Raw genomic sequence first — 26813 nt, 5'->3', positions numbered from 1 at the left:
TCCAGTATTAACACAGACCTAATGAATGCTTCTGTGAATAACCGCCCCATTGCCTTTTCTATTAGTTAGCTGGATGGCATGTTTTGGTAGGTTGGCTGTTGTGCCATCCTTATTTTTGGATAATGTTTTAAATAGTTATTAATTTATTAAATAGTAGAGGCTTTAGATATTGTTTCAAAATTCAACATTGGTTCATACACCCAAAAACCTTGGAATTTTTTAAGTATTCATTGGTTTGATGATTTAATTCTATCAAACCTGCCTGGTAAAAAATATAATTTTAAGATAACCTGAGATGAAATAAATCACAGATGAACTTAATTCACTAATAAGGTAATATTTGACTCAGCATAGATCTTATTGAGGAATTTAATGAAAATAAGTCCAGAAGTTAAATTCAGATCATTTGTATTCAGGACATTTTGTGTTTTTTGGGAATACTTAGATGTTGGAGTCTGGCCTGTTTTCAGCGTAGTCCTGTTTATCTACTGTGACTAAATGTATGTGCTTCCTTACATCCTCTGACATGGACATCGGAGCTCATCTGCCTGGTTGGGTGTTTCCTAGACGGGGCCCCCTGTGAAGCTGTTTGACAGTTGCCTTTTGTATCTTTGCTTCTTTTTGAATCTCTGCTCTGTCTCCTTGAACCCCAGTCGGCCTCAGCAGATGGCCGCTCACACGGAGCCTGGTGCTGCTGGAGGTTTCTACCTGTTAAAAGGGAGTTTTTCCTCTCCACTGTTGCTACAAACATGCTTGATGTGAGGGATTTTTTTTGAGTCAAGGTGTCGATGTATTGAGCTAGTTTTCCATAGATGGAAAACTTTAAACCAATCTGACTGTATGATCTGGTTGAATTGTCTCTGTAAAGTGTCTAGACATGATGTGTTGGGAATAGGTGCTTTAAAAATGAACTGAATTGAATTTTCCTTTAATTTCTGTTGGTTTGTCATGGGCTATGATAAAGTTTGAATAATATGAATATTTTATTAAGGCTCTGTTTATGTCGAGTTCACCTGGTCGTGCTTAATGTTTGATTCATCAGTAGATGATCTAACAGCCCTTTTTAATTTGAACCTTTCTTGCTGATGTCCAGACACTAATGCACTCCTACTCTATGGCTGGATGAGCAGCTTAACGCTACTTAACTTACTTACACAATGAAATGGACTGTATCGGAAAATTGAATTCCATATGGCAGATAGACTCTTGCCCATTCAAAATATGTCTGCGTATGAAGACACAGATTTGGGGCAACAGGGTGAAATGGCAAAATCAATCATAGTTTACTATGCATGAAATGAACAAAACAGTATCTCTTTTTTTGGCTTGCTCAAGGCTAACTTTTAATGACCCTGCATGTTAAAATCAAGAGGTTTGCTTTTTTTGTTAGACCAGATATTTTCTTTGTCTGCAAGGCCTATTCAGGAAATGACCAAGTAAAGCCGTTAACCAGGACTGGTTTAGAATCCTGGTTTGTTTTTATCAGTGTTAGATAAATTCTTAATTTTTTTTCACCAGCATCAGAAATGGGATGTGTTGCTTTCTTTCCTGCTTATTAACCTTTGGGTCATGAATATATATACTATCATTTATAAGCAAGCATTGTTTAAAGTATTAAAAGACTAAAAAGCAAATCATTATCTGTTTAACACCTCCGTGATTACTTGTCTCAAAATTGCACATAGTATCCATTTATAGCCACAGTTAGCTCTTTCAAACCGTGCAAATTTGAGTTATCTTTGGGTCGACTGAGACTGTAGCTTTGAGCCAAAAACAGTTTTGAATTTCAAATGCCTGGCCCCTGACTGTGGGCTATTGCCTGAAATCCCACCCCTAGTGTGGTTGCAAATGTCCACAACCTGCTCACCAGATGTGCATATCGGGTTCTGTAGCAATAACTGGAAAATGACAAAAGGTGGACACACTGGGGAAAAACACGGTCAATGAAACATACACAGAGCTCATGAAATAAGAAGATACATGATACATAATAGAAGATTCAGTGAAATGAGATATGATTTAACTGTTTTTATATATTCAGATTTTTTAAAAGAAAAAAAGCAACAAACAACATCCCCTTTTTGTAATTCTCCCAAATATGTATCAGATTTAGTTGTAAAGTTAATATAATTCTGTATATATATTAACTATATTGAGCTTTGAATTTTAACAGAGTTTTAAACAGGATACCTTGTAAGATGAGATTAATTAAATTGGCGTTAAAAGTGTCCTACAAATGTTTGATCAATTAAACTGTTTGTATTTGATTTGGCTCCTTTGTCTGGTGGTCAAAAAAGGCCACTGCAGTTGTCTTGTATTTTCATCCTTATAATATGACATTCAGTTTAGATGTGAGTTCTGTATTTTTATATTGTACAATAGGTACTGTCCAATGCAGTGACGTGCGGTGAGGTTCATAGCTGGTGAGGCACTGACGTCATCAGAATCAGATTTGCAAATAGATGCATAGATTGACAGCAGTTTACAGGTTATGTTTCACTTCTGCATCCTTACACATACAAACTGTAGCTCACAAAACACACATTTCCTTAAAAAACAAAACAAAATAAATGTTATTACTGTCTTACCTTTACTTATAAATGAATAGAAGTCCTCCTTATCTTCCTTCAGTTTTAAAAGTCTCTCTGTCTCAATGGAGATCACTGCCAGGGAAGAAAGCCTTCCTTGATCCGTCCTGTTCCTGCCTTATGTTTTCAGTCTCTTGAGCACCCCCTGCCATGAGGCAAGAGAACTGCCTGCCTCACCTCGAACTTGTTCTCTGCCGTTTATAATCGCTCATTACACGAAACACGTTACACAAACACAGTTGGTGACAAAAAGCTCTGTACATTATATACATAAGCCAAATTATTAGAAATAAGTTCACATATTACATTTGTTTAAACCATTTTATTGACGCCGTACAGCAACATGCTCTCTCCGCTTTGCAGCCAGCGCAGAGCCAGGGGTTGCGCAATCCAAGGTGAGGCAGAGCTCGCTGCTGCCTCACCGGCATCGCTTCCAAGCATTTGAATGGGAAAATAAGAAAATTCAGCGATTTTGAACAAATAAAAATCGAAATTGGTGAAGCTACATGAAAAATGAATATTTTTTAGTACAAACCACCGGATGAATATAACAATTTAAATTACTTTATGATTATATATTTTCTTTCTTTCCATGATGGCTGGTGAGGCACTGCCTCACCTGCCTCCCCTGACCGCACGTCACTGGTCCAATGTATTATCTTGGCTCAACACCCACTTTTTATTATTTTCATTTTAATTACTAAAAGGTGAAAATTTCTGCCGAGATCACTGCAAGTGAATAGATACATAACACAGATTTACCTTTAGTAAGAAATATCATTTTTGTTTTGATATTGCATGATGTCACAATCGCAGTGCACTGAATGTGTGCAGCTGTTACCAAAAAGCACTACAGAGTGTCTTGCATTTCTCTTAAGCTCCATTTACTCAGTAGTCTGCTCCTATGACATTTTTCCATTTGAAAACCATTGCTTGCCCATGGAAGAGTCTCAATCCCTAGAAGGAAGGGCATTAAAATCCTTGTTCCTATACATATTCACTCCCATATTTTCACTCAGTTAATGTACAGGTTGTATGCTGAGGCAGTTTTTTCTGATGTTTAGATCATTTTCAGAGATAAGAGTTTCAGAATTAAACATTTCAGCTTTGTTTGAAAATATTAAACTGCAAATCTACATCTAATACAAACTTTGAAGACCAGACATCATCTGATACTTAGTTATTTGACATATAATGCCCTGCATGAATCAACTTTTAAATATGATGTGGATACAAAGTAGGATAATTTCTGGATACAAGGAAAATGCTCCTTAAAATTTTTGTGTTTAAATAAACGTACATTAATGCTTCTTATGAGTTTTGCCTTAATATTAAGGGCCCGTTTAAATTAATTCTTTAAAAAAAAAATATATATATATATACAGTTGGATCTAAAGTATTGATCAGTTCAGTATACCACTAGGTACAAATATGTATTAATTAACATTTTCCATAAAAATTCTCAGTTAATATTTATAGAGGCCATGTTTTTTGAATGTACACGCATGTGAATGTGTAGTGCCTGGAGTGTATGACCTTTAACCCGAGGACATCTGAAATATTTCATATCTCTCTGCTTCAGGCTACTGGCTTAGTGAACCCCTGTGGGGTTTTTGTTATAGCCTCTAAGGCAAGGTTCTGTATTATAAATGCAAGAGCAGAGGTTGGTGACAACAAATCGGGGGACCATCTCGCCAGCAGGATCCCTGAGGCTCCACTTTAATGATAACTCAGTCCTTGTCCGAAGCTTTGGATAAAACTAGAAAGGAAAGGTCTGAAGTTGTTGCACAGATATGTGATTTAAAAAAAATATATTTTTGAAGTGATATAGTTGGTCTCTATTTAGCACATATCCCATTTTAAGACTAGATATAACTGTTAAGACCATGGTTAATTATTTGGAGCCCATTTAAAACAGAAACCAAATGCCACTACTAGAAAAAGTGTTGCTAATATTTTGGCACTTTTGCTCACACAAATGTTAAATTAGCATATTTATGTTGGCTTTCCAAAATCAAAGGATGTAATTTGGCACATTTGACCTAATGCTGCTACAGAAGAGCTTTGCCAAAATGAATTTGAATTGCTGGAAGATATAAAAATCTGTGTCCTTGGTAGTCTTCTGATTGTGGTTGTGCAGTTTGCTCTACAAAAGTCATTTAGGTTCAGGCAATCCAAGTTATTATTTTCAGTTTTTCAAAAGGTTGTATTTACATTTGAATCCTTTTTTCCCTATTTGTCCTTTAATATTCAGTATTCTTTGTTTTACAGTAAATATTCTATCTCCATTTGCTGGGTCAGTAGGTGGCATGCAGTAGCTTCTATTCTAACAACTAACTATAAGCTTATATAAGATTTACACAATAGCGCAACCTTGAGTAAAAATAGTCTTGCTGTATTAACAAAGGTCTCAAAGGTTTAAAAAATATCAACAATATAGAAGAAAGACCTGAGAAAAAGTTTGTAGAACAGATATTTTTGCTTTGTTTTTTACTCTTTTACTCCTTTGAAGTAACACAAGAGGATATAGGCTAGCCAATAAGTCAAAGGTGTATCAAGAGAACACTTAAACGTTTCCCTGGCAAATAGTAATCCAGATTATTTTCAGACTCTTAGAGCCATAAAATAATACCAAACTAGATGGTATTACAGGTGAAGTGTAGAAGAAAAAAAATACCTAAAATAGTTAATTTCTTTTAGTAAACCAATTCACAATATCATAGATTAATGGAACCTAGAAAGGGAAAAGGTGAATGTTATCATGACATGATAAGTCATCAAGATGCTAATTTAAAAAGATATATTTTTTATTTTTTTTTATAGAGCTAGAAACCCAAAAGAGGTAACTGACTGTGTTTAGTCAGTATAAACCAAAAAATTTATTTCGCCAAATATACAAGGGCATGTCTCAATAACATAATAGTTTTAAATTGTTATCGATAGTCAATTTTTATTTGTCTAATTTTATATCTGGAGATCATCTTAAAATTCATAACTTTTTCCTGCTTCACCGGAAAAAGTAATGAATTTGCAGGGGACACTATAATCTTGATGATTATAGTGTCCCCTGCAGTGATGGCCTTGTAAAATGTAACTTCTCGTCAAGTTAAGTTGTAAAAAATGTCACTATGGGCTTCACTAGAAAGGGCATGGGGAGATTTACAGATATGAGTGGCAGATAGAGAATTTAGTCCTTGTACAGCAAGAAAACTCACCTCACAGACAGTGAATACCGAATTTTGAATAAAAAAATGTAACCAGTTCGAGTAATGAAAATTAATTTCCCTTCAGTCGTGTTTGCATAGGGAACCCAGTCAAGCGTTAAAATGGTTTTGCCTGCTGCCATCCATCTTCGACACAAATCGCCATCGAACACCTTACACTTTCTGTCACAGAAATAATATAACCAAATGAGTGATTAGCCAGTCTACTTTTTTGCTCTTTTCTTTTGGAGGAATTAGGCAGCTAAAGCTCTACTCCTCAGTTAAAGAGCTGGGAGTTCTGGCCACTGGAGACATTACTTGTTGGCCCACATTGACAGGTATCTATAGATGCCATTGACTTTAAATTAAAGTGGGTTGTGAGGTAATCAATCATAGCACTGCTCTCCTGACATTGCTACAGTGTAATACATTAGACTGCCTGGCCGGCAGTGCCTGGCCATGATCAGATGCACAATACCTCCATGCATCTTCACTTCTGCGTGGCCGTCCTTCCTTTTTGTTCACTGGCTAACCCCCCAATTTACACTTAGCGGAGTGCCACACTTTACCCTTTTTGCAGCATCTTTCATACTTCAACTTGCAGAATGTTGCAATTTTCACTCTGGAGAGCTATGTAATTGTGCTGTATGTCAGAAGGGAAGTTGATTCCTTTGCTAGGGTCTGGAAGAAGCCCCAGCCCAGCATGTTAGTGTATGGAACATTTCACTTCATGTTCAAATTGAAAAGCCTGTCAGTATTTGTGACTAAAGGCTCATTCAAGCCGTGGATACTGTTGCTATGTGAGCTCTTAAGCTCAAAGAAGAGAGTGAGGGACGAAGCGCTCTCTCTTGAAGGCTGCTGATGAGGATTGAAGATCCATGTCATAGAACAATGAACATATGAACTCATGTGTACTTAACATTATGCTACCTCCATTAATGCACCGTATTGTTCATCAGACCTTCATCACAGCATTATATTTCCTATTGTTTTAATTAAAATGAGAAATTCATTTTATGTCAGCTGCAATTAACTGTCTCACAAGAAATGTAGACTACTAGCTAAACTTATCAGGATACTAAATCTGTAAAATATATTTAATTGCCATCTTTAAACTGAGGTGTTATATTTTTAGCAGGCAGAAGGCACCAGTGTCGTCAGATATTTGCTGTCTGTGGAGTGACCAATACAGTACTAGACATCGTCTACAACTCTATTGACATTATACAAACTTTAACAATGGCAGCTGATATCCACTGAACAATTCTCTTGAAAAGCAGAAGCATAGCAGATGTAAGGGTAAACTTTATTTTAACAATGCTCGTTGAAAAAAAGAAATAACTATATAGGTGGAAGCCGCCTGTGTCTAATAAACAAATTCAGCTGCTCTGCCGCACAAACTACTCTTCAATCCCAAACACTCCTAAAGCAAAATCCCTATCATATCAGTATATGACTAAGTAATTTAGAAATTTCCGAGTTGTATTTGGATGAACATGTCAAACATAGTCTTTATGAAATTTATGAGAATAATGTTCTTAAACAGCCCATCAAAGACTGCTACAGGAGCAGCTCACCTGTTTATCATAATTGTTTTATTGACTTCAATATGCTGGTGGTGGTTCATCACATATAATAGTGGTCTCTATTTAAAAAATAGTATAGCTAACAATAGTTAACCACGGTAGCAATCAGTGACTAAACTGAGCTCTCCACAGAGCACTCTTGTTTGCTATAAGCAATATCCCGGCAGGATCCCTGCCTTTTGTCATCAAATTTTGAGCAAAGGGAATTATAGTATAGAAGCAGAGCTCCGTTTGCACCCAAAAAATATACTGTGGGATCTTTGAGTCCTTCTATATAATTTACTAAAAGTGAAATAAAAATGTAATAAAGTAAAATACACAACACAGTCTTCTAAATAGTGAACTTTTAATGTTACATTTTTTCTATATTTATTGATGACAGCAATATAACATCCCCCTCCCAACAAAAGGAAAATTTAATTAGCATATTTTCAATTTTAAGAATAATGATAGCAGAGAACCAGTATTCTGTTAAATAAGATATAATTGATGAAGTATATTAACAGAAACAATTAGATGCATATCCTAATTTTTGTTTTGTTTTTTAACTTCCTGTTTTTAAGACTCAAATATTGGCCTCTTTTGGTTAAGGTTTCAGAACACATCTACAATACCTTTAAAGGTTATGAACATTCTTGTGTCGCAGCTACAAGAAACATGGAACTTCCATGTATTTGATATGTGGGAGGCTCCTGCAGGTCAGCTGATTGATCCCTTTGTAATGAGCTGGTTGTTTTCTGCATTCTTAGATAAGAGCAGTGTGTCATTTGAAGCTGTTCTGAATATATTCAGTTTTGTAATATCCAAGTAACATCTTCCTATCGGCAGCTTGTTGACGGCACAAACTAAACTGTTCATAATTTATTCTTTATGGGACGCAAGCATTCATAACATGTAGGCGAATCACTGTCCCCCAGACATCCGTGGTTATATTATTTATATTTATATCTTTTAAAAACAAAGCGGTGCTTTTAGGGCTGGGTACCGAACATCGGTTCTTTTATGGTACCGACCAAAATGCTTCGGTTCTACAGAGTATCGAAACATGCCTCATCTTTCAGTGCCAAATTTCGGTGATTGGCTGTAACACTTAACGTGATTGCGTCATCCAGGAAAAATACATAGGTGGTCACGCCTACAGCCAGGGTTCATGTGTATCTGTTGTGAACTGGTTGCGAGCGTCATGGAACCCCTTTAAAATGCCCCCCAGGTCAAAAGTGTGGCTTCACTTTATTAAGACGGATGCCAATAGTGCGCAATGCAATACATCGTGCACGGAAACAATTTAAGAGCAGAAAGTTGCTCGGTGTTTGACTGCAAGAAGAGCGGCTCTCTGACGCGCGTTGGGCGGAGCTACTCTATCCTTTATTTGCCTTGCCAGCTATATTTGCTGTGATCAGTGGGAATAAAGTAGTTTTATTATGTTTTTAAGTGGGAAAATCCACCTGAAAACTTAATTAGTGCAGTCAGTTCATCCAGATTACCATCCTGCCTTCCGCTCAGACCCCCACATACCAGCGGTGTGCTGTCAGTAGGATTCCCATTCAACGGGCTTGTTTGTCTCATGAGAAAGCAGACATGTGAATTTTTCTAAAGAAAAACTGCTAAGTAAAAAGGTCCTCACAATGTAACAGTGAATATTAGACACTGACTTGTTTGCAACTGTTCTTCTTCACTGAAAACATTTTTTTTATGTAAGAGGAAAAATGTAAATGGAAAAATCAGAGCTTAAAATAAAACTCAAGATTTGTACTTTGTTATGTTGTGTAATTTTCTTTTTCTTCGAATTGATATTATAAAACTGGTATCCAAAAAAGTATCGTTCAGGAACCGGTATCGAAGTGAAGGTATCTGTATTGGTACCGGCACCGAAAATTTTTGAACAATACCCTGCCCTAGGTGAGTGTATGATGTCACCCGCGTGCAGGACTGGAGTTGTGACAGGCAGCCCAGGCCACAGGCGGCTACGCTCTACCCCTTCTATTCATTCGGCTAGCTAATCTGAATCGTTCAATTCCATTTCGAGAGCGAGATCATCTGTGGTAGTAGCACTTGACATCCTCCAGACATGTGAGTAAAACTAGTAGCAGTTCAGCGGACAGGATGAATGAATGGTAGTCGGCGCGCATGGATGACATCATACACACTCCTGTTTGTTTTAAAAAAATATAAATATGAAAAATATAACCGCGGATGTCTGGGGGACAGTGATTCGCCTAGATGTTATGAATGCTGTTAGTTTGCGCCTTCAACTCGCTGCCCATAGGAAGATGTTACTTGGATATAACCTAACGAGATATCTTCAGAAAGGCTCCAAATGACACAAAACTGCTATGGGTCAGTAGCACATGATGTAATAACGTAAAATCAAGCTGCCAATGTAAAAAAAAACACTGTTCCCCTTTAAGTGGGTTGATTGTGTTGAAAATTTATTCACCTCTGCTTGCATGGATTTCTTGGGTAGTTTCTGCTCTGCTGCATCCTTATAATCACCACTTAAACACTTCTTAAAATGCACCACAAGGTTAATCATAAAGTGTTTGCATGTTACAATTTAAATAGGAGAAATAAATTCAGTTGTCTAAAAAAATCTTGTGTTGCTATGAGAGAAAATGTAAACCCTTGAAAGCTTTAATCGTTGCTTGTAATCACAGAAAGGACTGAAACACATCTTCCCCTCAGGTTTGATTGAGTGAGCTGCTGTAGCTGCTAAAAATAATACAGCTGCACAGAATTCCTGTGGGATATGGATTAGAAAAAAAACAAAAAACTTTTTTTCTGATGGCAGGATGATGGTCATGTTGTGACTGGTAGGAAAACAATGTGTAATGTTTTTCTTTCACTCTGACCAATTTTTTCTTTATTCTGCCTCTAAAAATACTTATATAAGACAAAGTAACCAAGCCCAATTTCCTCCTCTAATGAGCCTCTTATCACAAGTGCCATCATACTGATACAAATAATGTCAAGTTAGTTGTGAGGAAAATAAAATTTCCTCAATTATGGTCTTGTGCTAACTGGCGAAGAAAACAGCCTCTTTGACAAATTTAATCAGTAAAACCAACCCTAACTTACTATAAAAAATATGTTTATGAACTAGAGATTAAAACTAAGCACTATGACAATATCTTTAAGACTTAAAGAGCATTTGACTCTAAGACCAAATATTAGATTTAGTCAGAGTATACAAAACACCATGGCCAAACTTGCTTTTCAATGGGTTCAAGAAAAGATTTTTTTAAGTTTTTTTGTTTTTTATTAAAAATTCTAAGATTAGAAATTCATCTTCATAGGTATACAGATTTGTCAAATAAATGAGTTTATATTTTAGATTTGGTGTACTGAGTTCAAACTAATTTGTATTAATTAATATTTGTTTTGGACAAACAATAATCTCATTAGCCAAATGGCCTGAAGTATAGTTAAATATCTTGATTTCTGTTTAGACTGTTTCATGTCTTGAACCAAAATAACCAGATTAATTAGTTAAACAAGGGGTATAAACATCAACAGTAGATACCTTGCATGCAAATGCAGATTTTTAGCATGAGGAAAACATTTCAGTTTTTTTTCACTTTATAATTAAAATGTGTACTTATATTTGTCATATAATATGACGAGATGGGGTGGGAGCTGCCCAGATCGTCCCTGATGCAGCAGCCCCAGTGAGCAGGCAGGAATCCAAGCCAAGTCATGGAAAAGGTCCAGAACAGGAAGGTTCTGAGATCCAGGAGGCCAGAGCACGTTCAGGGGTCTCGATCAGAACTGGAATAGGCAAAGCCAGGGTTCCATGTGTCCACAGAGAGTTCAGGCAGACAGGCAGGCTAAGCAGCTGAATAGCAGAACCAGAAACAACATGAGGAAAATTACAGAAATTTAAACTGCCTCCCTCCACTGAGCCAAAACTGGAACAGGGCACACTCAGTGGAGAAGAGCTAGGGCACGATCAGGAAACACCACGACATTAAAAATAACCCTCTAAATCAATGGCCTCCCAGAACTAGAACATTAACCCTGGAAATCAGTCATGACCTCCAACTAAAGCTAAAAACTTAACCGAACGAACAAACAAACAAACATCCAAACTGATCTGGCCCTGATAGCTAGACTGAACCAAATATAAAGCAGCTGGAGCAGGTGGATAAGATAAATGATGATTAGTTACCGGGGAGGGTTATACAGGTGAGTGAAGTGAGCAATTAGGTCAGCTATTAATTTAGAACCAAAGTCAAATTCCTTGTTTTGATGCACAACCTTGGCCATTAAAACTGAATGTAATGTTAAATTGACAAAAGTGTCGTATACAACAATGCTGTTTTGTTTTTTGTTTTTTTTCTTGACGGGATTCTTTCAAAACTTTCAAAAGAATCTGAGAAGCTGTTCAATTTTCCTTTAAATGACTTGAATCAACTGTGTGATGAAAACTTAAAACAGGGCAGGCACCCTTCACACAAAAGGTAGAAACCCTATTTCCCCTGTCTGTAAAAATGTTATTGCTTCAGATGTCAATGGTTCCTCGAAGCACTGAGTGAACAAAGAAGCTGGCATGATGTTCTTATAAAGGCCTCCCCTCTGCACTACACACTGTTTGACCTTTCTGCTGATGTAGCATGTCCTTGTGGACATTGCACTCTGCTCAAAGACAGAGACATGCATCGCCCGAGTGAACGTACTTTTGCTCTCCAACCAGGTCACTCAACAGAAAGAAATTACATTTTCCAATTGTCTAGAGAAAGATGATGGCAAAACATTGGGGGCAAAGGGGATGTGTGAAGAAACACAATCAGCAAAGAAATTCAGCAAACTTAGTATCAGAAAGTATTCGATAGAAATAATATTTCGAAAGCACAGACAGTGACTTATAACCCTTTTACAAATTTTTTTTGGGAGGTCTAGATGCTTTTGCAGAAGGCTGATTCATGCTTAGTTTTTGTGATGCATGTTTATGTTTAACATTTTCCTGGAAGCAAAAGGCAGCATGCATTAATTACACTTCTTAATTGGGCGATATACAAGCATACCAAGTTAAAAATATCTTAAATGTGCACCGAAGCTCTGCAGGGACATTATGTTCTCTGAGGAACATCATGTTGTAAACAAAGAAAATAGAAGCATTTAGTTTTTTTAAATGGAAACATGATTTATCTTTATTGGCTATATCTGAAGCACAGAAACTCTGTGTTTGTCACTTTTTGCAAGAATTGAGAACTACTGCTGAGGATTTCTTTTCATTTTGTCAGGCAATTGTTGCCTTTTATTTGATATGTTCCACTTTTCTTTTAATCTGTGTTTTCTTCAAATGATATTAAACTTCTCTGAAAACACAGAAGATAGTAACAGCTACTATTTGCAACCCGTTTTGGTGCATTTAATTGACATGGTAATTATCCAGCTATATGTCTAAATTTTGTGTCTTTAAAGGAGAAGTTCGGTTTTTTACACTTTAAGCCCATTTTCTGTAGTGTCCAGGATGAAATCGAATGAAGGACACCAAAATTTTGACAATTGCTCCTGTCTCTGCTTTTTGGCTCATTTAGAATCAACCCCTGGCTGCTTTAGAATGGCTAGCATAGAGCATGTCCGATAATGTCCTTAAAACAACCTTAAACGTTCTTTTTTTAAAATATGCTACTCACCGTGTCGTCAGCGCTGTTCAATGACGTTCCAAAAAAAGTTTCGTGAAGAAAAAACGTTCCTGTAGTGTTTTATTTAGCATTTTGTAAATCCCATTGAGTTCTGTAGGAATAGTCAATATTCCGCTGCCACCGGAAACGGAAATGGGGCCTGTTTACACAGTTGTAGTCTTTTCGCTTCACTCTGTGTACTCCGACGTCGAGAATCAAGAATCCACCTTTCGTATTCCATTTTCAGAGTTTTTTAAAGTGTTTAACAGAGACGTTAGCACCTCGACGTCGGAGTACACAGAGTGAAGCGAAAAGACTACAACTGTGTAAACAGGCCCCATTTCCGTTTCCGGTGGCAGCGGAATATTGACTATTCCTACAGAACTCAATGGGATTTACAAAATGCTAAATAAAACACTACAGGAACGTTTTTTCTTCACGAAACTTTTTTTGCAACGTCATTGAACAGCGCTGACGACACGGTGAGTAGCATGTTTTAAAAAAAGAACGTTTAAGGTTGTTTTAAGGACATTATCGGACATGCTCTATGCTAGCCATTCTAAAGCAGCCAGGGGGTGATTCTAAATGAGCCAAAAAGCAGAGACAGGAGCAATTGTCAAAATGTTGGTGTCCTTCATTCGATTTCATCCTGGACACTACAGAAAATGGGCTTAAAGTGTAAAAAACCGAACTTCTCCTTTAAGCAACAGGGTTTTTATAATAATACATGCACTAAGTAGCATTGGAGGATGTCATATTCACCAAGTCAGTTTTATACAACATGTGTAATTGCCACATGACAGCTCTCTAATTACAAACAATTATGAAAATCCAAATTTAGAACTCACAAGTTTAATTGTACGAAGACAGTGACTCCAGTCTCCAGCGATCTTTTAGTGTAACCGAATTTGGCTGTTTCAACTTGTTTAGTGGTGACAGTTTAGTGGTTTATGGTGACAGTATTTGCTGTCCTTGGTACTGAAATTATTTTTGTCTATCCAGCTGTATTGGCGTAGTTTAGCCAAAAAATTTGATATGTGCCATTTTTACATTGAACATGAATTATTGTGTGAAAATGGATAATGCTTTTGGAATATGCACTTTTTTTTTATATGTTTGCACTCTACCTGTCCTTCACAGATAGATGACAAGCAACTGCAGTGTTCAAATGCATAAGTGAAGGAAACAGCGCGTGGATGTAGTTAATGCATGTTGGTAAATATGGCTCACTGTCTTTTGTTTGTTAATTAAAACTCAGTGTGAAATTAGGGTTTGCAATGTTTCCAACAAAACAATGTGCAAATCCTTCAGGTTTAATATAGAATAGGTTGCGAAATGTGATTACAGGTTAAATAGAAGCACATTGTTTAGGGAATTTTTCAGTTTTTCTTTTTTGTAATAAATCCTGAATGAAACCAAAAGTCTTTTTACTATAATTATTTATATGTTAACAGTGAAATCACAGCAATGTACTAAAAACTTGTCTGGATCAACAATGTTGATGCTGTTAAGTTCAAAGTTACCACCACAAGTGTTTTCAGTTTAACTTATAACAGGTTGTAGTTCTTACAGTTAGAGAAGAGGAACAATTCTGAATTTATTCTACTCAGTCTGCTTGACCATAAAGCCTTTGTGACGGAAATGTGTAAATCGGTTCCTGGCCACTAGAGGCCACTTGGTCTTTCTGCTAGTTTTGTCTAAAATAACTCTATTCATCAGCAGAAAGTAAAACACCCCCATTGAGAAGGTTTCACTTTAAGCATGGCGAAAAATAAAAGGCCAAAGTAAAAATGCTTCAGGTTATAAAAAGAGAAGAAAAAATAGCTATCAGTGCTTTTTTAAGTAAAGAGGTGTGGGGAGATCTGCTTTTTCCCCACATCAAGACAGTTCAATCTGAAAAACTAATATGGAGAGAACAGACAATTAGAAGAAATGTATTGATACAATTACTTTGTCTTTGGCGCTCAGACCTCAGCAGGAAATATAGCGCTGAATTTTGAGAGATATGCATTGAGTAAAGAACAGGGCTGTTCCCCCCTAGGCCTGAAACTGGTGGTGGAGTGGAGATAGATGAAGTTGGTAAGTCTGTAGACTGCTGGTTAATGAGACTGTATGCTGAGCTTTATGGGGAGATCCTGCACACTAGGTAGCAGACGAGTTGCAGATCGGAGGCCTTTTAAGATGAACTTTGGATGCCGATTGGCTTTCATGGAGGCGTGGTTCAAAGCTGATTGGCTGTGTCATAGGCGAATTATGAATTAACAGTTTATTCAGTTTAACTTCCGCCTTGGCGCAATTTAAAATCTGAGACCCAACAAGGACACAAATACTGCATTAAAACTGTGCTGAAAATTACTTGCCTAATTTATTCAGTTTTTTTTTTTTCATTTTCTTTTTTTCTCATTTACGAGAAAAAAACTGATTTCCATGTTCCATGAGGTCATAGTGAAATGTGAGTGGAAGGCTATGGATCATTCTGGAGATAAGATGAAGTATTTTGAAACCTTTAACTGTAAAAACTAAAAGAAAACATTATATTTTATTTGTGTATGACATTTATCCACTTACTTTAGAACAGCACTGCTTAAAAGTTATTCAAACTCCAAATACCTATTCACCCCCTTTATCATTAGTCATGTTATCATGACATATCATAATCTAATCTATTATAATTGAATCTATATTTTTGCACTTCAGTCTGGATAATTTTGTTTTTAAATTTTCTTTTCTTTTTTTGAATTCATTTTTAATATCATTGACATTAATCTGTGTTGCTATATTATTTTACTCTCAATTTGTTGTTTTATCCTAATTTTTTTAAAACTGGTTTTCTGTCGTAAGGTTTGTACAGACTAGATTCATTTCTACAACATAGGTAACATTTTATGTTAGCATTTCTTTTTGTCAAGCTTTTATATACACTTCCTAAGATGATAAAATATTCATGAAATGTGCCAATTTTTCCTTGAAGAGGAGACTAAGAATGTTAGCCTTTAAATATATCCCTTGGGATAAAACAGTGGCAGCTGAAACTTTTAATTGCTGCACATTTTTACTCTTGTGAAATTTGTTTTGATACATGTAGATTTTCTTCAGATCATTCTGATTTGTTAACTCAGGTTTGCTTTTCTGCATTGCACCCTGAGATGGCATTAGTTAGGAATTTCATGTTGTGTGAATACAGTTTACTGATCCCAAGTCAGTAAGTTCCAAAGATTTGGCAGTAACAGATTCTTTATTTCTTTGCTTTTTTTCTTCTAAGATTATATTATCCTTTAAAAGATGTATTTCAATTATTTAGCAAGCAATTCAGCATGCTTTGTCTTTGCTATTTATTTAAAATCACTGATATAATTTTTTTTATTTCCTCTTTAAAAATAAGATGTTGCAGGTGATATGATACATTGTTTCAGTGCTTACTGTCCTATGCATAGTGTAATGGTATAAACACTGCATTGGAAACTTCATGCAGGTTACAAAACAGAGATTTAACAGTTAACTAAAGATGACCAAAAGCCTGTGTATTGTTCTTTTATCTTAGGGTTGATTTCTTTGTTCTTAATGCGGTGGCTTTCTTTGCTGCAGTTACATGGTGTCTCTGTATTTATTCCGCTATACTCACAGTTTAGCCCAGAGGTGAAGCAGTCTGCAGAATGAGCCATCAGTTACTCCCAGGAAATAAACCTGCCAATCTTTCGAAACGCTAGCTATTGGGTGATATTGCTCCTTCTCTCTCTTCTTCTGTTGAACCTCCTTGCTCTCTTGGTTCGTATCTTTGATTTGTGTGTTTCAGTGTTACCTTCCATGATTACTCTCCCAGTCACTTCCTCTTGCTCCCCAGTCTCATTGTCCCCCTCTCTATTTGTCTCATCTTATCTCCCCTATCCTTTTTCTCACTTAACAGTTTCTCTCTTTTCTCATTCTCCATGCCTTTCTCACTCTGTCTTTATCTTAACCCTGCCATCATGCCCCTCCTCCCTCGCTCTGGTCTCATCAGAAAGACACAAGGGGTGATGCGCAAACACCATCTCTCACATCTCCAATGAGCACCTTGTTATCATCTTGTCCCCACAGCAGCTTTCTGTCTGGCTCCGTCTCAGCTAGGATTCCGTCACTAATGGGACCGCATCATTTTAGACAGCTGCAATTCCTCAGCATTGAGGAACAGGGATGTGGAGCAGCTCTGTGAACACAGCTCAAAGGGATTGAAGACTAATGCCTCACTCTGATTTACACATTTACAAAGGTTTATTTAAACATAGCATCTCTTTGGTGCAGCCCTTTGCTGCATGGCCTGCAAAGACAATTTACATGTATTCAGCTTCCTTGAATATGTTTACCTCTTTTGATCCACTCCTCTTAAACGCCTTGCTTTATATAAGTTGCTTTAAAGTCACTTATGATCCCTGTGTCAGAATACACAGTGGATTAAATATGTATGAGATTTGAGAGAGCTCTGACAACAGATCCGAACTTGTCAGCGTGTTATTCTCGGTTCAGACATCTTGGAAGTTTTTTTTTAAATATTCCTAAGCCTCCTTAGATGTAGAGAATAGACGAAAAGTGAATCTTCAGAAAAGCTTCAAGAATAGATCATGTTGGAGTTTGACTGTCTCTTTTAGCCTCCTTATTGTTTCCACTGAGTCCTGCAAGGCAACAACAAAGACCCCCAAAATTTCTATGCCAATCTTTTCTGTCTTTTGATTTTTTTGGTTCACTTAATTTACTTTTTTTTTTGTTAGAGCTGCTTTCATCCCTCTCCAAGGGGGACGTAACAACTCACTTGTCTGTGACCCAGGTCATGCTTTGAAACAGAATGCTGAATTAAAAGATAGAATTCAGCTTTTTGTTTTTTATGTTCTTTTGGTTGAGTTTTGTTTATTTCAAGTTAAAAAAAGAAAGATATCGCTTAACTCCCTTGTTTAACTTTAGACTGTTTTAAAACATTTGTAGGTCTTTGCAGTTTCCTTAACCCTTTAATGCCTTAAATTAGGCCATGTTATTTTTTTGTATCTTGATGTGTTCTTTAACAAATGCTAGAAAATATGCTCATGCTGTCTTTACAGTCAGGTTTGTGACCTATGATTGCAGCATTTAATTTATGATAAATTGAAGCTTAAATATGTGTGGTATATATATATATATATATATATATATATATATATATATATATATATATATATATATATATATATATATATATATATATTATTTTTTATTTTATTCTTTTTTGCAAAAAGATGCAACTAACAGAAGTTTATGCACTGAAATCTCCAGATACAACAAAGAGATCTAATCAATGCATAAATAGATGAAATCTTGAACAAAAAGTTCCTAGCATTACAGTTAAACTGCACAATCAACATGTAAATGGTTATTTTCTTACATATTAACATGTTATTTGATTATAAAATATTCCCTTGTTACCATGAAACATGTTACAATGTAATATGTGTGGATACATTGCAATGCAGTGCTATTGAGGAACCTCTAAACATACAGTAAATATTAGAACTAGCAGAGATCAAAGGAAGCACCTTCTCACCACATGTAAACAAATCATTCCAAACTTATTCCATTGATAGTATTTCATTCTAGGGCTTAAATATTAATTTAATTGTGATTAATCCTTACTCAACCTACTTAGAACCTGTTTAGGAAGTAAGCCCAAACTGTACAAAGAATATAGTAGCCATTCAAAATTTCCCCACATTTCTTGCTGTTCCCTTTGCTGGTCCCCCGCAATTCCTTTCTAAGCATCAATCTTTCTACTCAGATATTTTTTCTGTCATGATTTGTGGACACTAAGATCTAAATAGAAGCACCTTCTCTTGGTAAGACCCTGTAATTCAGTAAAAGGGTGCAGTCAGAGTAAAAAAAATATGCACGCCCAGGAGCAGGAGGGGGTCTCTCCAGTGGTTGGAAGTTAGAGGGGATTTTGCTGGGAGTTGCAGGGAAGTGGGCTGCCATTCGGCTGGCATTTGACTGGGAAGGGTCATTTTAAATGGCTGCTACTTTATGTAGATTTTGGATTTTGGATCCTTCTTTGATCAGAAAAAAATCCTCTAACTAGAAATTTCCACAAGGCACAATTTTTTCATTATATGGATTATATATGGTAAAAAAAAAAAAAAAGAAAAGAAATAATAATAATAATAATATTGGTTGTACCGTTATCAGTCCATCAATTGAACAACAATGAAATAGTCTCATAAAACTGGTTGCCTTCCTGTTAAATTTGCATCAGCTTTTAAAGACAGTACTGAATGCTAGAGCTGTCAGAACATTTGTTGTGATACTTTAGCATAAAATGGAAGTAAAGCCTAAATCCATGACGCTCAGTATTTAATACCCGACCAAATAATGCTTTAAGCCAGTAGTTTGTATATAATAACTTATGATTTGATATTTTGTTTGTACAGCTCTACTCAATTTTTCAGGTTTTAAATTAAGCAGTGTGCCAATAAATGGATGGTTCACAGTTTGTTTACAGGAAGACTCACCCCACAGAGTATGCTGTCCCTCTAATACCTCAAATAGTTCTGACTCATCTGCAGAGGACTTATCCTCAGCCTTTAACACCATTTTTCCAGGCATTCTAGCCCTGAAGCTCAACAACCCGGGCTTATCTGCACCCTTTTGCTTCTAGAGCTGTGACTTTCTCACTAACAGGCCCCAGGTGGTGAGGAAAGTTTCCCTTTCCTCATCTCAACACTATACCAAATTTGAAAGTGTCCTGTCTTATAGATGGGGCACTATGACTGCATGGTATCAGGGCTGCACAGCACAATGGGGGAATGATTTAGCATGGGTGTTGAAAAGAGACCAGAAGATTGTGGAATGCTATCTACCTGATCTGGACTTGGTTTATGCTGCACAAGTCCAGAAAAGGGCGGGGCCAGAAAAGGTTTAAGAACCCTGTCGCATGAACAAGCATTGTTTGTTCTTCTATCTGAGAAAAAAATTCCGGGGACATGACATTAAAAACTAAAAAGAACTTAGGAACAGCTTATTTTCTAAAGTTGGCAATTCAATTCTCCTTCTGTAGACAGACATTAAATTGCTGGTAATCACATAAACAAACAGACCATCTTATTGAATGTCAGATCTGCACTTTATGTAAATACTATGTATAATATTTCAGGAATTTTAAATTATGTCTATTATTTATATGAGCATTTTGAAGACTTGATTCTAAATATGCAATCAAAATATGTGCTATTTTTATATGTTAAGACCAATTATGGCATATTTCTAAAAAACACTAATGTAATTTTCAATAAGTTTGTTCTTAAACTTAACTTAATTAAAATGGCAACTCTTTCTTTAGTTCTCAACGGGACTTGAATGTTCGTTATTAACAGTTAAATGATGTATCTTATTTGTTGTCTACAAACTGCAAGGTTTTAAACTTCTACTATACAGACTATTTACAGTCTGCATTAAGGTGGATCTTTGAAATAAAACTATATAAATTTTAAGAAACTGGACTGCTAAGAAAAAAAGCTTAAGGTTCCTAGAGCATATGTTTCTCGCTTAAGGTTGGGGGTTTGATTGTTTTTTTTTCCGTGCATCTTTTGTCATAACCTTTCACTTAAATATAACACGGTGTCGTGGGAAAAAAGTATTCAACGATTCATCCTAGTTAAATAAACGGAGATCGATGGATTTCACTCAGTCATATCTTTGCAAAGAGAGAACAGTTCATCATACAGCCCCAATGGCACAGCATTCTGCTTTCTTCTGATCTGGGCAGCGTTCGTCCCCCCCTACTTACAACAAATGAAAAGCAGTCAGAGTCATAACAAATTACACACACTTTGGTTAATAGTAACATGTTATGAATAAACCTTGAGAAAGAATCTAGTTTGTTATGGGAAGAAACAATGTCTGGTCTACAAACACCATCCTGCAGGGAATGGTGTGGCCTTGAAAGAGAAACAGACAGAGTGGAAACTTTTATAGTGAGTAAATAAGATAAATTAATATGTAATAGAAGAAAGATAAAAATTTTCTGACAACAACGGGTAAAAAACCAACATCAGATCTGTAAAGCATTAAATTGTCAGGACCATGACAGTAGAAGATGATATAACTAAGGTAGAAACATTGACTTTTTGTTTTGTTTTTGGTACCTACAATCTTTTAAGATCATAAGTGAATAATTAAAATCTGGCGCTGAGTTTGGAAGAGTAAAATCTTATGAAAATAAAATATTGGAAAGAAGGAGTTTCTCTGGGGAAAATGTTAAAATAGAATCACAGTTTAAATAAGCCTAGCCTAGAGTTTAGCACTACGTGAGTGCAGCAATTTCTCTGGGCATCAATAGGCAGTTTAGGGAGAGAGCTGAAGCTGTATGCTGTAGCTTATCGTGTTTGAAGAGAGGCAGGTACACTGATCTGTGTTAACAACATGGTGGTAAAAGCCATTCAGGCAGCCAGCGGTTATGGCCTGCCAGGATATTACTGGTGACATCACACATCAGAGTGCATTTGGCTCCGATCGGCCTGCTCTCATTAAAACAGACATCCTACAGGAGACCCTGCTGGTCATGTACACTCTGCCCTTTAAAGTCTGGTCAAAGAGCATTTGTAAAAGCCCCACAGTAAATTCTTTGTAGTTTTAACACAATGGTCAGGCATGCAAAATTTTAGGTACTGGAGATAAGGTTTTGCATTTCATAAACTGATTTTTTTTTTTTTTTATCTAACACCATAGAAACAAAAACGAAGAGAAACTAATCTGTGGAAATGGAAGATTACCACAAATTGAATATATTCATTGACTTCATTAATTTAGACTAGCCTCAAAGTTCAGAGGCATTACTCTCATTAGCTACTGCTCTACACTGATCATTCCACTGAGTTTTTCCTTTTAGCCTCAGTGTTTTCCAGTCGTAGCCTGTTTGTTCATCCTTCATGGGATTTTGAACTCTTCTCTTATCAAGTCTGGTAGAGATTCTTTAATTTAAAGCTGGACAAAATGTCTCAGAGTTTCTTGGAAGATGAACAGAGCCAGAGTACTGAATATTTAAATAAACAAGAACATTTTGAATATTTCATTGGTAGAATGATATATATGAACTGAGACGACTTAATGAAACATTGAAGTCCTCTGTCCATCTTAACTTTTTAGCCTTGTCGCCTTTTTGGAACTGCTTAGTGGCCTTTTTAGCTGCATTTAAGGCAGAGCACAAGAGAAATAAAAACAGCACACTCATAGTACACTCATATTGTACATCACTGAGTGAGGGAAAAATTGCATAGTAGGGTTTTATTTTCTCTTGCTGACATCTCACCTTTCCCCCAACTTGTTTCATTCCATTTTCACACACACTCATGACAGCCCTTTGCTTCCCTGCTGCAGTCTGAAAAAGGGAAAAATAGTGCTGGATTTTAAGGAAAAAAACTGAACATCTGAAAGCATTGAATGTTGCCAAATTAAAATGCTGTCCTTACATGGTTAGGGAGAGGGGAAAAGTTTATTTCATATTCTGCCACATTTTTTCTACTTTAACAATTAACTAGGGATGCTAACAAAGGTTAGCTTCCTTAGTGCACTTTAGTGCAGATTTACCTTGTAAAAATACTAAATACTATTTCCAAAATGAGTGTAAAAGCCAAATTTGAATGTAAAACAAAGCATACTCTGTTTTGTCAGAACAGTTTGAGGTTTGAAATAGGGCTGGGCGATAATTCAATAACGATATATATCGATCGATAGACGTGTGGCGCAATAGAAAAAAAGAGGGTCGATAAAAGTTTGATAAAAAAGAAACGCAGTTTTCCTTCCTTCTCATTGTAGCCTAGCATGTAGGTTTATGCTAGTCACTGCTTCCTCCCAACCAATCACAATCGCGGACCCAGGCACGCCGTCACCAAGCGCCGCCCTCTCAAACCACAACACAGAGCACATACAGATGTTGCAGCAAGGAGAGGTGGAGGAAATTGTTCCAAAGAAGGGTTGTTGTAGTTCGGCAGTCTGGCAGTATTTCGGTCATGGCAAGTCGGACAAAAAACAAACCACAGTCATCTGTAAAATGTGTCGGGAACCAGTGAAAACCAAGTCTGATAACACAACCAACTTTTTTTTTTTATCATCTCAGCCGCTCAACACTTGAGGAGTACGAGCTGTGTAGGCCCCGGTGCGGCTCTCCTCCGAGGAATCTTCGGGAATTTCGGGAAAATATATATATATTTTCAGTTCTGGGCAGTTTCCCACGTAGTTCTAACAATTGAGAGAAAAATGCTGAGGGGCCAGAAACTTAAAAGTAATAACTCAGGTTAAAGCTGGAAATGGGGGCGGTGGGGGGGCATTTATTTATTTGTTATATTTATTTTGGTCACTTTTCTGGTCGCTTTAGTTTATTCTTTGTCAGTATTTAATAACATAACCCAGGTCTCTTAAGTTATTTTTCTTTCAAAAAATTCTGTTATGGTTAAAAAAGTTGGTTAAATAAATATTTAATTGGAAGTCTGTGTTTGTGTTCTTTATTAAAATTAAATCATTTAGCAATATTATAAAAAGTCCAGGCAGAGCTGCACATAAAATATGGTTTGAAATCTTTTGAATAATTGTCGATATCGATCAATATGCATTTTTTTTTTATCGATAAGCTTTTTTTCTATATCGCCCAGCCCTAGTTTGAAATAAACACAAGAAAGCATGATGGGTTATTTCATAAACTTGTAAACTGAAAAAAAAAAAAAAAAACTCTTCATCTTCATTGCTTGGTCAGATGCTTTTAGTTAAATAAAATAGATTATGTAAAATTTCTGTTTGCCAGGTCCACATTTTCTAACTGTCAAATTGTGCAGCAGACCACTCACTGGTTGATCAGCAGTGGAATAGTTTATTTTATTTCAGTTCACTTTGATGCAATGGAGACTGGTTAAATTAGATTATTCGTGAGGCTGAGAAATTTGTATTTATATATAAAAGGCACGGTGCACAAACTGCAATGTATCCCCCACGATACATTTCCCGTTTTTTGATTACATGATATTGTTACTGTAGTTTGCATTAGAAAATGGATTTTTATCATTCCAAAAGTCACCATAGAGTTATAGTTTTTTTTTATTGTTTTATCTAAGTCGGCTGACTTATTGTTGCCAGAATTTCAAAATAAGGTAATCCAAACTCATACAGCTCAGTCAATAATATATGAATAGTACTCTTAATGTAACTAAATCAATGTTTATAGCCTATTATACATGTTAAAGGGCAGAAAATACACTTAAAGCTCACTTAATAGCACACTATATAAAAAGTTCTACACAGTATTCCATTATTTATTTTTTGGGAGCCTTTAAATGTAATATTCAAGTTTGAAAGGTATAAACAAATGAGTAAACTTTTAAAAATTATCCCTTATTGATAAAGTATGGACACACAAGTCTACTAGTAATATTGTGACAGATGGTTAAAAAAACAAGACTTCGAGATGTTGCAGACATTTGAAGACTTTATTGATTTTAAAAATATCTCTCATCCCATGTAGCTCCAGCACTTGTAGAGCTTGTTGACCCGGAGAATGTCTGAGTCATTCATACCTTCGCGTTGGCCGAGGGGAATGTTGGGGTTAGGGATAGGAGTGATGGTTTCTGCCCCCATTTTTCCAAAGGCAGTTCTGCACATTTAAAAAGAAATAATCAATCATTATTTAATAATGGATCATTTACCGTTCAGAGATGAGAAGGTTATATTTTTAAATTCATATTCAACCTTACTTTCCATAATGCATCACAGATGAATAGTCGTATGGTGTGAGATTTTCTGTATCCTTCTTAACAAAGTTGTTTACATAATCTGGTGGCAAATCAAATAATAGAATAAATTCTAACTTAAAAAAACAAACAAAAACATTTTGAATAATGAAGGTTTCATTACGTGTTTGGATGTTGTCCCAGTTTATCCTGACATATTGGTCACGGTCGCTGCGAGTGTGTTCGTGAAGGAAACCCAGAGCATGGAGCAGCTCATGCTGGATGATGCCATAATGTACACAACCAGACTTCTGCAAAGATACCACCTGCCTGTCTCCAGAACGGCCAACCACGGAGAAACAGCTAGTTAAGTGTAAAAAGAAAGAAAGAATAATTGCAGACATTGGACTTTTTTCCCCCGATATACTTGTGTATAGAGATGGAGATAGAGATATAGATTTTTTACATGGTGTTTCCATCTTTGACCAGCGGAGAGAATAACACACATCTCTTGGATTTTTTTGCTAGATATAGTACTGTAAATTCAGGTTAAATGAAAGAATTCCTAGATTGTTTTTACCTGGGTATCTAAAAAAATCTGATAAATTACATTACCATGGAAGGTGCTAAAAGATGCGTTTATAAATGATCATAGGCATGGTGGATAACTTAGGTTTTTTTTAAGTATTAAGTAGGAAAATATGTAATTCAGTTTAATCAATATTTGGTCTACTGATCACTAAATAGCCTTAATGAAAAGGAAAATGGCTCAACTTGTCGATTGATTGTAACTGGCTTGATACAGTGCTCATTTTTACATGCACAACAGGTACAGTAGCTTTGGAAAAGGGAGATAACCTTTTTAGAATGGACAAAATTAACCTTTCTTCTTTCTTACTATAAACTTTTTAGTAGCTCACCCAAAGTTTGGCTCAAGGCTCAGGTATGCCCTCTCTTGTCTACGAGGAACGAATCGGATGCAAGTTTTATCCTGAAAGCCTTTCATAGCACGGAGAATCTCATTCCTCTCAGTGTGATCTGAAGTTAAAGATAAAAGTTGTTCATAAATGTGAAAGACACACTACAGTATGTATTAAACTAGTTTCAATCATACCCCCCAAAAATAATAAACCCACCATAGTCATTGCTTATAACATAAGGAATTTCCACATTCCCATTTGAAGCCTTATCCCAGCGACAGCTATACTGTTGGTTAAGGCACTTCATGGCATTCCTGGTTTTTGGAACAAATATGTCTCCTTCCAGCAGCATGTCATTGGATCCTGTTTTATTGAAAAATAAAAAGCAGTTTGTAAAACAGTCAGTCAAATACATCGTTTAATTTTCTTGTGAAGGTGTGAACTTCCTAGGGTAAGGTGTAACTCACCGTTGTTCATTCTGAGGATAGTTGTCGAGATGTCCTCCTTCTCAGTGTTTACTATAAAAAAATAAATAAAAAAAAAGACATAACACTCAGTTGTCATCTTGTGACACCACATGATTCCTAAATTATTGGTTTTGTTAGAGATATACTGAGGTTCAGTTACTCACCATCTTCTTCATCAGTAATCTGTGAGAAAACCAAATAAAACAGCAATAAAACCGTTTGTACATGTTATGCATTACATTTTCTACTGAAGATACATCCTGAAATAATGACAATGCTTATCATTAAGCACCACAAACTGATTATGTAGAACATACAATTTAGCTTTATCCTGTATTTAGTTTGATTACTTACAAGATCTTCTGCAGTGCAGGCATTACAGAGAGCTGAAAGCAGTAAGAGCAGAAGCATAGCTCGGTGGTCCATTTTTTTTCTTTTTCCTGAAGGTGCTGATGCAAAATGTGCCGATGCTTCACTCTGTACTGGATGGACTGATGCTTGAGGGGAGGCAGGGAGAGAACTAATATGCTACTTGCTTAGGTGTGTCTGTGTACAGAGATTAATGGAAGAGGGGGATTTGATAGCTCTGGTCTTAGACACACAGCATATGGGAGTGCCCCACACAGCCTTCCTTACTGTTTTCACACAGAGATAATCTTATTCTGTGAGGATTACAGTGACCACAGGCTGCTGTCGGATCGCTTAGCATCACATTTCACT

General features: G+C 36.3%; 2 protein-coding genes across 2 annotated transcripts in view; one reads left to right on the top strand and one right to left on the bottom strand.

Moving 5' to 3' along the window:
* LOC119773100 (MAM domain-containing glycosylphosphatidylinositol anchor protein 2-like) overlaps window positions 1-26813 on the top strand; it is a gene marked incomplete at its 3' end in the record, with an annotated part of 241120 nt that overhangs the window by 39768 nt on the left and 174539 nt on the right. The gene's annotated exons all lie outside the window — the stretch shown is intronic.
* LOC119773101 (low choriolytic enzyme-like) lies at window positions 24448-26609 on the bottom strand. Its single transcript, XM_038269919.1, has 8 exons — window positions 26448-26609; window positions 26258-26276; window positions 26094-26144; window positions 25843-25989; window positions 25627-25744; window positions 24891-25069; window positions 24731-24809; window positions 24448-24630 (listed from the first exon to the last, which is right to left on the bottom strand). Exons 1-8 carry the CDS (start codon window positions 26517-26519, stop codon window positions 24489-24491), a joined length of 807 nt encoding a protein of 268 aa, XP_038125847.1. The 5' UTR covers window positions 26520-26609; the 3' UTR covers window positions 24448-24488.

The sequence above is a fragment of the Cyprinodon tularosa genome, unplaced genomic scaffold (assembly GCF_016077235.1).
Source record: "Cyprinodon tularosa strain WSP-4 unplaced genomic scaffold, ASM1607723v1 ctg742, whole genome shotgun sequence".
NCBI classification, from domain to species: domain Eukaryota; kingdom Metazoa; phylum Chordata; class Actinopteri; order Cyprinodontiformes; family Cyprinodontidae; genus Cyprinodon; species Cyprinodon tularosa.
The sequence above is the reverse complement of the archived record's forward strand: the minus strand, read 5'-3'. Positions and strand labels throughout refer to the sequence as shown.